The 13,079-nt window shown below is 44.5% G+C and overlaps 1 protein-coding gene across 26 annotated transcripts in view; it reads left to right on the forward strand.

The window, feature by feature from the left end:
• MAMLD1 (mastermind like domain containing 1) overlaps window positions 1–13,079 on the forward strand; it is a 131,402-nt gene that overhangs the window by 68,576 nt on the left and 49,747 nt on the right. For all 26 annotated transcript variants that reach the window (XM_083595573.1, XM_083595569.1, XM_083595560.1 and 23 more), the window contains one exon: window positions 2,952–4,577. In XM_083595573.1, coding sequence (XP_083451699.1) covers window positions 2,952–4,577 — 1,626 coding nt within the window. The remainder of the gene's footprint in view (window positions 1–2,951; window positions 4,578–13,079) is intronic.

Here is a 13,079-nt window from a genome sequence, read left to right on the forward strand (position 1 = left end):
GATTAGTCTAAACACCTGTTGGCTTGGTAGTTAAAAGGGTATGTATCTCTTTCCCAATTACTTCTTTTCTTCCAATGCAAGATTTGGATAAGCATTACAGTACATGGAAAACCTCCAGTTGTTAAAATGACTGACGGAGGAAGCTGGTTTCTGGCCTTCCTCCTGTAAATATATTCTGGAAGGGTACCAAACAGCATTGCTCCTGAAAACAAGCAATTGAGGGAGAGATATTTCTAGAATACTCCATCTGTAGCATAGGACTAATATGCAATACTTTTGTACTTATTAGAAACTTTTCTTGCTGCAGGCAACCCAAGACAACTTTACAAAAAAAATACACCGAAACACCCCTCACATCTGTTTTATAAGGCCATAGATTGTTAACAGCCAACTGCCTGGTTGAAAAGGATTGTTTTTGCCTGGTACCTCTGCCAAGTTGGTGCCCACCAGATTTTTTAGACTCCGACTTCTGTCATGGGAGTTCTGTTGATGACACACAAAGGGCTCCAAATTAGCAAGGTTGATTTAATCCGTATCAGTCCAGTTTGGGGCTAAATTTTAAAAAGTTGTTCCAGATTGATAAGGAGGCTTAAAAATATATATCAATTTATTGTTAAAAGTTTTCAACATAAAATACAGTAACAGTCAATCTGTCTCCCATATAGTGGTGGCAGGCTTTGGGCTTTCCAGCCAGGCGTCTGCCATTGGACATGTGTGAGGGCTCTTCTGAGCTGCCCTAGCCATCTGCTTGAATCCCATGACACCCTGGACTTTAGCCAGGTCTTATTCTCCGCAAGGTACTGAATGACTGCTCTAGGGGTACAATTGCTGCCTGAGCAAGAGAGATGGCCAGTTAGACCCACTGCTGTAGTACAGTGGTACATTGGTTTACAAACTTAATTTGTTCCGAAGTCCATTCTTATACCAAAGCGTTCTTAAACCAAAGCGTGCTTTCCCATAGCAGCGGGGGACTCAACAGGAAGCGGAACATGTTCTGCTTCCAAGGCAAAGTTCACAAACCAAAACACTTACTTCCAGGTTTTCAGCGTTCTTAATCCAAGTTGTTCATAAACTAAGCTGTTCTTAAACCAAGGTACCACTGTATCCTAAATTCTGATGTTCTGCAGGGAATGGCTCACACCTTTCAACGATATGCTACATGTATAAGTGTAACAAAAGCAGGCACTGACTTTTACTTGATTTGGGGGGGGGGCAGCTGCCCCCCTGCCCCCTTGATTACACCCATGTTTCTTAAGGTGGAATCTTAAGGTGCAACTAGGTTGAAGGTTTGTGGAGTAAGGTTAAATTTACACTGTGTAATGTAAAAGATCACTTTTTATTTTGTATAACAAATAAATTAAAACAGAACACCCCCGACCAACAGCCAGACTTTTTAGAAGGTAATCTTAATAAAGACTACAAAGCATTTTGAAGTGCTACGTAGATTATGTTGCTGAATGAGCCTTCATGCCTCCTTCCGGAATATGGTTGAGTACAGTCTCTTCTTTTTATAAAAGTGATGGCCAGTCTTTAGATAATTTCCAAAGGCACTATCTCCCTCTTGATAAATAAGAGCATAATTTTAATACCCTTAACTCAAAGCAGCAGCATTAATAAATGATTTAATCCTGTTGGCACCTAGGTCATGCTTATTAACATGGTGGGCCACAGATAATTGAAACGTTGTACAGTGGTACCTCTGGTTACGAACTTAATTCGTTCTGGAGTTCCGTTCTTAACCTGAAACTGTCCTTAACCTGAGGTACCACTTTAGCTAATGGGGCCTCCTGCTGCCACCACATGATTTCTGTTCTCATCCTGAGGTAAAGTTCTTAACCCGAGGTACTACTTCCGGGTTAGCACAGTCTGTAACCCAAAGTGTTTGTAACCCGAGGTACCACTGTATTCTGCTTTAATAATATTGAGATCCTATGGCGGTGGGGGGGGGGGTTACTTTTTCTCTTGCTGGTTTCTGGTTTCCCAAATTGCTCTGTTACAGAGGTCCTTCTTTTCATAAAATCTATGCTATGCTAACATTTTTTGTTTCATAAATTAAGATAATATTTAAAATCCCCCCCCCAAAGTAACAACAGGTTGACTGGTATGGACTGCGGATGGCTAAAATAAATTAAGTCCTTAGCTGTCAGTTGCTGTTTTTGAGCAGGCGGGAAACATCTGTGGTTAGGTAGCTTGAAAGATTATAGTCTGTTTAAATAGCTGAGACTGTTTTGTTTTCCCTGGTTTAAAAAGTATGCTGATTATTTCAAATGCTCTGCCTGTAAGGAATGTAAAATAGTTGAGCTGCTTCAGTATGGACTTAATATCCCTTGCTAGCTATGCGTTGCCAGCTTTGGTCCATGATTTCATTCAAACCTGCTATTGTTTGAACAAAAAATTAATTTCTATAGAATGGGTGGTTGGTTTGTTCACTGGGAACACAAAGCAAAGGAGAACCCAGATCTTTAAAATGTGACCATATATAAACATATCTATATGAATGATCTGAGTTCTCTTAATTATGACAGCGTGACAGAAAATGCTAAACATTTCTAAGAATATGTGTTATAAAAATAAGATATACAGAGTTTTATAGTATAAGAAAGAAAGGCCTCTGCCCTCAATCAGCTAGCAGTCCTTAGAAGCTGAGAGGGTGAAAATGAAAGGGGCAGGATAATGGGAGAAGCAATAGGAAACCCAAACCTAACTGCATACTTAGATCATTTTTGCAGTGGAGATCAAGAAGGGTGGAAGCTAAACAAGGACTTAATTGAAGGTGGTTTTGAGGAAGGAATCGTTTAAATGGAACTTTGCCTTATGCCTGGATGTTTTGGGTAATCCTGAATCGATCTGTCCTGATATTTATTTATTTTTAGAATATTTCAGGTATATTTCCTTTGCAGGTTTAGATTCCCTGTTAGGTAATTAAAAACGTTTTTGTCTTACGGTTGCAGGGACCCATTAAGAGAAAGCTAGACGATGACGGTTCTCCAACCTCTACCACCATGCCTGAGGCCAGCTTTCCAAGCGACAGCAAGAGACTCTGTCTTGACGACGTCACTCTTTCCATGGGACATGGGGCCAATCCTGTTTCGTGCGCAGATATGCAGCAGTCCCCATTCTCCACCAGCCACACTGCATCCTCTATGGGAGTGGCAGGGCATGGAATGCTGCTTGAAAACAACCACATGAGTGGTAGCAGTATAGGTTCTCCATTTCAAGTGCCACCTAACAATGAAGTGGCACAGAAGGGGCCCTTAGGTGGCCATTTTGATGAGAAAGCAGGAAACATGCAAGCTGTGGACCAGGAGCTGCAAGATCTGCTGGAGGAGCTGACGAAAATGCCTGATCCTTCTCCCAACGAGTTGGACCTTGACAACATCTTGGAGAAAGATCCCCTCGGTGGCCCATGCCACCCGCAGCAATCCGTCAGCAGCACTCCAAGGGCCTCTCCGCAGACCCCGCAATTCGACAGCCATGTGCCCAACAAAGACTTATCGCAGGGGTCTCCTCAAATGAGGCCTTCATCAGCTGGCGCAAGCTACCTGGTTCCGAACCAAATCAAGAACATTGGTTCACCAGTTTCTTCAAACAACGCACCAAACAAGAGCCAAGCTCAGTCTATGCTCCAAGGAGCTATGCCCAGCATGCCTGGCACCAACTGGCATGCGCAGCAGCTAAAGCAACTGGCTGCGAGCAAGCAAGGCCCAACTGCTAAGCCTCAAACTTCCAGTTGGCCTGCTATGTCGTCACAAGGCCTCTCTCCTCCTTATCAACAAGGATCGTCCCCTCACCAGCAGCCATTCAGCCCTCAGAATGTCATGGTGTCTGGCATGAGCTCTAGCAGTGTGCCAGGGAGCAGCATTCAGAGTCCTCAGAACTCCCTGCTCTCCAGCATAACATCTGGTAACAACCCGCCCGGCGGTCCATCTCCTCCTTATGGTTCCGAGAAGCTTTCTAGCCCAGTTCTCAACCAGCAGCCGTTCAGCCCGCCAAATCCTATCCTGACCAACATATCCGGCAGCAGCATCAAAAGCCCACAGAGTACCAGGCCCTCCCCACCATACAGGCCAGAGAAGTTGTCGAGCCCTGCTCTGCACCAGCAGCCCTTTAGCCCTCAGGGCACCATGATGCCAAGCGCCGCCTCTACAAGCAGCTCAGCCAGCATGCAGGGCTCTCTCTACAAACCCATGTCGGCAACCCAGGCCAAAAGTATGGGCATGATGATGCAGCAGCCCTCCAACAACATGCAGTCGGGCTTGATGAACGAAAGCGACCTGGGCAGCCAAGACCAGTTCTCCTTCAGTAACACCAAGCCGCTGTCCCATTTCAGCTCTGAGCCCCCAGCTCCAGCTCCTCAGAAGATAAATTTCCCTACAGCCCATAGGAAGACGCTCCTGCACTATCTGCAGGCAACGGGGCCAGTGCCCCCGCCACCGCCAAAATCTTCTCAGCAGTCCCAGCAAGTTAACAGCAGCCAAGGCCAAGTCATGCAGCAGCAGCAGCAGCAGCAGCAGCAGCAGCAGCAGCAGCAGCAACAACAAATGATGCACCCGGCTCCGGTTCAGCGGCCTCGACAGGTACAAACGTCTTCTGCTTTTTGTTCTGCACTCCTATACCATATGCCCTTAGCTACTGGTGGCGGACCTGTTAGTATGTTCTTTGCTTCTACCCCGTGTTACGTGGATGCCTGCTGTCTAACTGTGCATTTCTGACTGCATCTACCCTGCAAGGATGCCCTGACTCAGGATGGGGTGGGTGCCTGGGAGTGGTGTATGTCTGTCTCTCTCGCTCTCTCTCTCTCTGTGTGCATTTAAATTGATGGTGTCTTTTGGGGAGCAGGGGCCATGCTGCTGTCCATTTCTCTATTATTATTTTTTAAAGTTAATTTCTTAACATGTATGAAATCTGATTTTATTTAAACTACCCAGGTTAGTGCATCCGGCTGTTAACCAGAAAGTTGGTGGTTCAAGCCCACCCAGGGATGGCAGGGGGGGTGGCATTGCGGGGGGGGGGGTTGGATCGGGGTGTCTTCCCACCCTACAGTTCTGTGATTCTATTCAAGGTGGTGCACCGGGCCAGGTGGGGAGTGGGGAGGGGACAATTAAAAATACAAAGGGCTAAATATAAAGAACTACGAGGATTCATGCTGTTTATCACAGCATCATTTATTTTTCTTTAAATATATGGATTGCTGGGGTGGAGGTCAGGTGGGTCCATGATGACAGATGCCCATTGCATTATGTGTTACCTTAAAACACAACAATTCTCTACAGCACAATGGCACTCATTCTCCCTCGAACGTGTTTGCCATCGCAGCAGCAGACTCATACCCATTTTATTCCCATATTCATGACTGTGCTATGATCTAATTTGGTTTAAAATGCAAAGCTGCACGTATTCAAGGTAGAAATACATATAAAGCATGGGACTGGGTGGTGGGAAGGCAAGAGCGGCATTATTTACCCAATGCATATGCTTCGAACCTAAAGAGTCCAGGGTCTAAAATTGTCCAGATGCACCCAGCCCGTTAGAAGATGAATTTCATAAAACTAAGCCGTGTGTTGACTTGGCAGACTTCCTCAGGGAAGGCATTAATCAGCTTTGGCTGTGTCTTGGAGACAACTTTGTCCTGCAAGCAGCCAGGCTCTACTTTTCAAAAAAAGAAAAAGAAAGGGGGGTCCTGAAGCAACAGTCCTGAGTCCCTGGAGGGTGGTGAAACATCTTTTTTTTTTAAAGCAAGCAAGCAAGCAAGCAAACAAACAAACAAACAAACAGGCAGAGCCTTGTGCTGCTAGACTTCTATCCAGATGTGGTTATGTAGGAGGGCTTTCTTTAAGACAAAAGAAGATGTCGGACCCTGGAAAACAATTCAGCATTGGATCCCATAACTTGTATATAATTGTGATATGCTGTGAGTTCTGCTATGGTTGAAGCCAAGTTTCAATTTTATGTTCCTTATAAGAACTTCATGGTGTTGTGAAGCCAAATGAGCCCTGCAGATGATGTTTTGAATAGGAGCAAGTAGGACTTGAAATACTTGAAGCAGCCATTCTTCCAGAATGACCTTTGGGGGGGTGGGGAGCAAATAACCTTATTTGCCTGTTCTGCAAGGGATCTGGTTGCACATAGAGCAATAAAACAAAAGGATTGCCACAAGCAGATTAGCTTCTTGGGAGTTATCTTACAAGGAGCTCTCTGGTGACTGGTTGATTGCAAAGGATTATTGCAGAGTAGCTGGTGGTATCTGCCGTGAGGCTTTTGAGACAGAAAAAATGGCGAAAGCCCTGTATTCTATTTGGGAACAAAGCAATTTACATTAAGCATAATTTCTCATACATTTCCAAATTTGGCACATGCCAACAAAGCTGTAGAACCCACTGCCCAACAGACAGGTAGCATTAGGCCAACCAAACAGGAACGGCAGGCAAAATCCCACCTGCAAGTAAAAAATTTTTATTTTATTTTTTTAAAAAGTACTCTACCTGTTTAAGAGTGCTTGGAATGTATCATTTTCTGTCTGTCTCAAGCACATGAGAAGAGGTTCTCCAACACAGGTAGTTTCTTGAACATGCTCAAAAGTGCTTCTATAACCCGTAGGGGTCACCTTTGCTCAACTGGCTACGATCTCCTGATCTTCTTCTTGAGAGGTATGGACTGAAATTTGGACTGAAGTATGGACTGAAGAAGTCAGGGGTAGCAAAGCGCCAGGTTTGACACCCAAGCAGTTTTGGACCTTGAGTTTCCCTAAGGTGGCCGGCAACATCCCACAATGGGAAGGGAAACGACCCTCTTCAACCGTCAGGTCAATTTCTTCCCATTGTAGTTTGTCTATCTGCCCAGATCAGCTGAGGAACGGGACAGGGGGACTGTAGCAGCTTCTGGAGCGCTTGAGTTGCAGTTGTACTCATGCCTGCTACAGTGATTTAATTATTATTTTTATTTTTAAAAAACGCCCTCTTCTCCATGGGTCTTTATTTCTCCTGGACTATTTCCCCCTGTTTAAGTTTGTTCTTGAAACTACCAAACTGGGAATGCAGGAATCTTCTGTGCTGATGAGCTATAAGAATCCAAGTCTATTGTAACAATAAACATGAGCAAAGACAATTTCACATTTTCAAATCGGTTAGGTAAGCTCATGACGTCTGACTGGTTTTACTAGGGAAGACTTATAACATTAATTATGTACTAAACGACAGCTCTGCTCTAGATTTTATATAGCTTGTTAAGCTGCCTCTGAATAACAAGTGAGTGGAGGATCAGGGCATTTATTTTTAAGAGCTTAATGGCTTTTATCACAAAACGTGGATTCTGAGTGCAAACCTTGGAACAGCCGGTGGAGACATAAATGGATTATCACAATTCTGGTATTGCTCAAAAAGTTCTCTTTCATATTGCAGTGTGTCTGTTTCTCATGGGCTAAGGGTAAAAGCATCAATTGATTAATAGGATGGAATAATCAACTAATTAATCACAAGTCAATGGTGTGGATTTTTAAACAGAGTTTTTTTAAGATGAATGACCCTTGGTGCAACTGTGTTCAGGGCTTGTGACCTGATTGTGAAACACAAACACACACTCTGCCTAAGAGTCTTGATTCTCACAATGCTGTTTGAGGGGGGCTGTTCTAAAAACTAGGAATGATCTTTCTACCTGGTTTGATCTAAGAAACATGGTATCTCAAGTAAATATTTTTTTTTAAACGAAACACTGATGCAGTAATTAAATTCAGTTCATTTGTCATTTGAGAGCAAGATGAGAGTTTCTTTAGGTTTTAGATTGTACCTTCATAGCTGGGTCACCACAGGGCTTTTTTCAGGTGGAACTCTCCAGAACTCAGTTCCGGCACCTCTAAGGTGGGCACCGTTGCCATTATAAGAGAACAAGGGAGGCATTCATTGTGAGTTCTGGCACCATTTTTTCTAGAAAATAAATAGTACTGGGTCATCATTGACTTTTGCTTTCCTAGTCTTCCAAACCTACTAAAGGAGTACACACACTTCATGTCCGTGGCTTGGCCCACTTTCGTAATGTGAGTTCACTCACTGCTTCTCCAGAAAACAAAAGTGGGAAAGCTGTGGGGGATTTCAGTTGACTTGACTGAGTCTGATCCTCCTTGAAGGAGAAGAATGGGGAGTTTGCCATCCTTTTTTACACAACATATTTATTTAAAGCATTTTTAACCACACTCCTTAGCCAAAAAGCTTCCAGAGTAGCTTACATATGATCAATAAAAACAAGTTGGTTCTGCCCACAAGCTTACAGTCTAAAAACCACAACAGGAAAAGGGGATAGGAAGGGAAATGAGGGGGAGAAGCAAACTGGAGCATCTGTTCTTAAAGTTAAATAGTAGTACTTATAATCCCCATCTGGAAAGGAGACAGTTCAGGCAGAGGAGGAAGTAAATGGAGCTGGTCTCTTAAGCTGATGGCATGGCCCACTCCCATATCTCCCTTGCCTGCAGCTTGATTGAATGGCAGCTGTCAGGCAACAGCCAAGGGAAGGAAGGCCCAGTTGAGCTGGTCATTCATCACAGCCATTGCAGTGGCCCTGTTTAACCACCTCTCCCTGTTGAATTGTCAAGGCAGGAGTCAGGAGCAAGTCAGCAATAACTCACAAGGTGTCACTGAAGTTAACTCTTTATTCAAAGAAACCAAAGCAGTGCAGGGCTAGCAATCACAGCAACATTTCCCAGTAGGTCTTGCCCCAATGAGGCACTTGCAAAGACCGAAGGCCTTCCGACTGCTCTCTAAGGTTCCTCCTTCCCCAGCAGCCTAAGGCTCCTTTGCCTGGTTTCTCATTGCGCCACCTTCTTCATTTCTCTCTGTGTTCTGGGAGACCAGGGGGGAGAGAAGCTGGTCACAGCAGGAGGGGGAGGCTCCTTGGCTTCTTCAGCTGCCTGCTTCCACTCTGCCACCTGGCCCCCCTCCTCTCCTGCCTCTGAGTCTGAACCACTCTCTTCCCCAGCCTCTTCCTGCTCACCAAGCCCTGTTGCCTCTTCAGCTTCCAACACCACCTCCTCCCAGTCTTTTCCCTCTTCTCCCTCTGGCCACTCATGATCTTCCTACCACCAGTCCCCTGGCTCTGAGCCACCTTCTCCTGGAGGTTCCCTTGGGGGTTCCCCAGCTGGTTCGTCCCACCACTTCTCTGCATCCAGTTAGTCCATGACATGAAGGAACAGTGGAAACTAGTTTGGTACAGTGGTACTTCAACAGCACAACCTTTTGTCACAATGGAGACACTCTGAGGAAGTGTTAGTACTGATCTATGCAATATAGTCCTCTTTTCAGACCTTCTGAAAGTGTGTAGAATGCAGGCTTTGTGACCAAAGAACCCATTGATATATGGAGGTTGGGGTCCATAGACCCAGTTTCAGTTTCCTTCCTCCTCTTTGTGTTGATTCTACTCACATTTTTGGAACATATAAAAGAGTGATTGCAGGGGATGCCCTTCAGATGTTGTTGGACTACAGTCCCCATCAGCCCCAACCAGTAGAGCCAATGGTCAAGGATGATGTGGGTTGCAGTCCAAGAACATCTGGAAAACTACAGGTTCCTCATCCTTGACTTACAGTCTGGAATCATTCTACAGTCTTTGGGAGGCAACACCCTCCAACTAGTGGAAGGCGAAATAAACAGGGAACTAAATTTATATTTGCAGAGGGTAAGAAGGATAGAAAGAGAGTTGTGGAAGTAGTGATGACCCAGTGGTACAGCTTGCATGGAGGTGAAGCGCCTTCCTTTGGGAAATCTGATGCACTCTTATGCAGCTCACTTCCCAAAGTATAGTGCTTATTTACTTGCATCTAAAACAAATATCCTGGAGACACCATAAATCTGTCTGGTGCACTCTCTCTCAATGAAAGGCAATAAAACTTTCTGTTACTACCCTTTGGTTTCTCGTGCTTGAAGAAGTGAATAAAACTTTGTCATTACTTACATGGATAACCTGCCCTTCTTCCAAGAGTGGGCAAAGTATACCACCAACACCACCTGATTTCATCTGAGAGATAGTGGCCTGGTTTGCACTTCGCTTTCAGACACAGTTAAGCTTAACTGTGATTTAGAAGTCAACACACAGTATAAAGGGCTAAAATAACAGTGACTTTGCCCCCCCCCCGCTCCTGTTGCACTTCCACAAGTTAAGTCATGATTTGGCTTAGTGTTATTACGTATTTTGTTCTTTTTAATATTGTAATTTTGTGTTGTGAGCCACCCTGAGATCTACGGATGTAGTATACAAATTTTAATAATAATAATAATGATAATAATAATAATAATTATAGCAAAGGATTGTTCCTGGGTTTGGGAGAAACAACAACCATGACTCAGGATTCAGGCAAAATTCTAAGCCAAATTTTACCTTCTCTGTAGTGAAGAAGAGGCTGCGGAGAGGAGCAAAACAGCCATGATTTTATACCTGGGCACTATTAGTGTGATGTGCCTTCATCTTTAAACCTTCAAACCACAATTAAATATAGGTAAAGGGACCCCTGACCATTAGATCCCGTCGTGACCGACTCTGGGGTTGTGGCACTCATCTCGCTATATTGGCCGAGGGAGCCAGCATACAGCTTCCGGGTCATGTGGCCAGCATGACTAAGCCGCTTCTAGCAAACCAGAGCAGCACACGGAAACGCCATTTACCTTCCCGCTGGAGCAGTACCTATTTATCTACTTGCACTTGGATGCGCTTTCAAACTGCTAGGTTGGCAGGAGCTGGGACAGAGCAATGGGAGCTTACCCCGTTGTGGGGATTCGAACTGCCGACCTTCTGATCAGCAAGTCCTAGGCTCTGTGATTTAACCCACAGCACCACCCGCATCCCATACAATTAAATATAGCTGTGGTTAAATGTGACTTGTGAACCAGCCATTGACTGGCTGAAGGTGAGCCAAGTGCGGACTTGAGTCTCTTTCATCCTTGTCACTACTTTGCCACATTGGCTAGAGCAGGCACGTCCAACTCCCAAGAGACTGTGATCTACTCACAGTATAAAAAGACCAGCTGTGATCTACCCATTTTCACTGCCAGTTGTTGTTGAGCTTTTTTTAGGGGAGGGTTGGCTAAAGGCGGTTACTAAACTTCATGCCGCGATCTACCTGAGACCCCCGCAATCTACCAGTAGATCGCAATCTACCTGTTGGACATGCCTGGGCTAGAGCATACTACTAGACAAGTGGCATTTTTTAGATAAAAAGCAGAGCTAGAGTTAGGATCTGGTAAAGAGAGGTCATTTGGTGAGGCAGGAGGCCACTTCTACATGTTTGGGATTAACCGTTGATGCACTTTCCTGTTTGCCAGTTCTGCAGGAGCCCTGAAGTGTTGTGGTGTTGCTTTTTCATAGCTGACCTGGTTCTCTTCTGCACATGCATTTTGCAAATATGGCTTAGACTGGCTTACTCCTATCCTCCCTTCTTCTCCCCTTGCTCCTCCTTGAAGCAGGAAGCGAAGTCTTGTGGAGGAAAGAATGTGGCTAGTAGCCAGTAGGGGGAAAAAGAACAATATGCATAAAACGGGACATTTGTAGCAGGCCCAAGAAGGTGGAGGAAGGAGCAGCTGCTCTCTTTTTGTGTGTGTGTGTTTTCATACTTCCTTCCTTCCTTGCTTTTTGTGGCTTTTAAAGCACATTTTAAAGGGATGAGTTTGCATTCCAAAGAGTAACCTTCTTGAGGCTATATGTGCTTTTCTGTTTTGTTTTGTTCTTAACACCCTTATCTTGGATCTCTGATTTTCTGTAGCCCAGCCAGACAGTTCATAAAACCCCAGATTGCCTGGACAATTGGTAGATCTGATAATGCCTAATCTTTTCTCATCTGATGCTCAGTGTCTTTATTGTTACGCATTGACAGGTATTGATTTGGCCACTGAAGGTTTGCATCACGATAGTGGAAAGCTGAGCCCTGGAGGATATATTCTGTGTTAATGCAGCCATTTGAGTGAAATGATGTTCAAAAGAAACAGGGTTTGTGTGGGAGGAAATCAGTACAGTACTTCACTCTACAAATACTTTGCACTTCATAGCATTGGGGTAGGGGGTCCTTCAGATGCTGTTGGACTACAATTCTCATCATCCCTGATCATTGGCCATGTTGGCTTGGACTGATGGGAATTGGAAGCCACTTGCACCTGGAGCACTGCAAGCGTAGCTCATTTCTGGTGTAGCCATTCTTGATCCATGAACACTGGTCAGACAGGAATCTAGGATCCTATTCAGTCGATGTGTAACACTTGGTTAGATAAAATCCTTTGGGAAAATGTATTCTGTGACGGATCTATTTCACACATTACATTTTTTAATAAAAGTTTATACCAAAGAAAGTTCACAGCTAAATTCATAAAGTTATGTGAATGCAGCATGCAATGTGTTTGAATATGTGAGATCCCCTTGACCAGAGAGCTGCAGCTCCTTTGCTGAGTGCACACCACCAGGGCAAACTTGGGTTTGCTGTTGTGAAATGAGAGAAGTGGCCCTTAAGACACAGCCGTAGCAGTAAAACTGGGGTGGGAGGGCGAGTGGTGGATTTTTGCATGATGGGTGAGAACACGCAATCTTAATTTGGCTCATTTCTGATCCATCAACACTAAAGTGGGTACTTGCCCTTTGTTGCTCATTCTGTGGGTTTGGTTTTTTTCTCTCTAGAAATGTTTCTCTCCCCCGCTCCCTTTAACATCACAGAGGAAGGGAGAAACCTATATTTGATTTCAAAGCCTCCTAGTAGTGATAGCACAATGGCTGAAGATTAGCCTTGGAAGGGGGTGGGAAGCTTTTGAAGGAAGGCAGAAAGCTCTTCAGCTAATTAAGTGCCTTTTGAGTCCACAAATAAAAGATGTTGGTGATGAATTGGAATGATAGGAAGCAGTAAGTCTGATCCAAGAGTATGCCCTGTCCACAGATGTGGAAATGTTGTCTTGAATGGTAATTTCTACTCAGTTTCTGCAGCTGAAACTGTTGCAGAGGGCTTATGCCCCATCCATCTGTTCACTTTTTGCCAGATTTCAAAAGGGGCCCTTCATGAGGTATCCATGAAACATATTCTGCAAAAGCAATAGCTAGATGCAGTGTGAATGGCAGAAATCAGA

Source organism: Podarcis filfolensis (assembly GCF_964270895.1).
Source record: "Podarcis filfolensis genome assembly, chromosome: Z".
Taxonomy (NCBI): Eukaryota; Metazoa; Chordata; class Lepidosauria; order Squamata; family Lacertidae; genus Podarcis; species Podarcis filfolensis.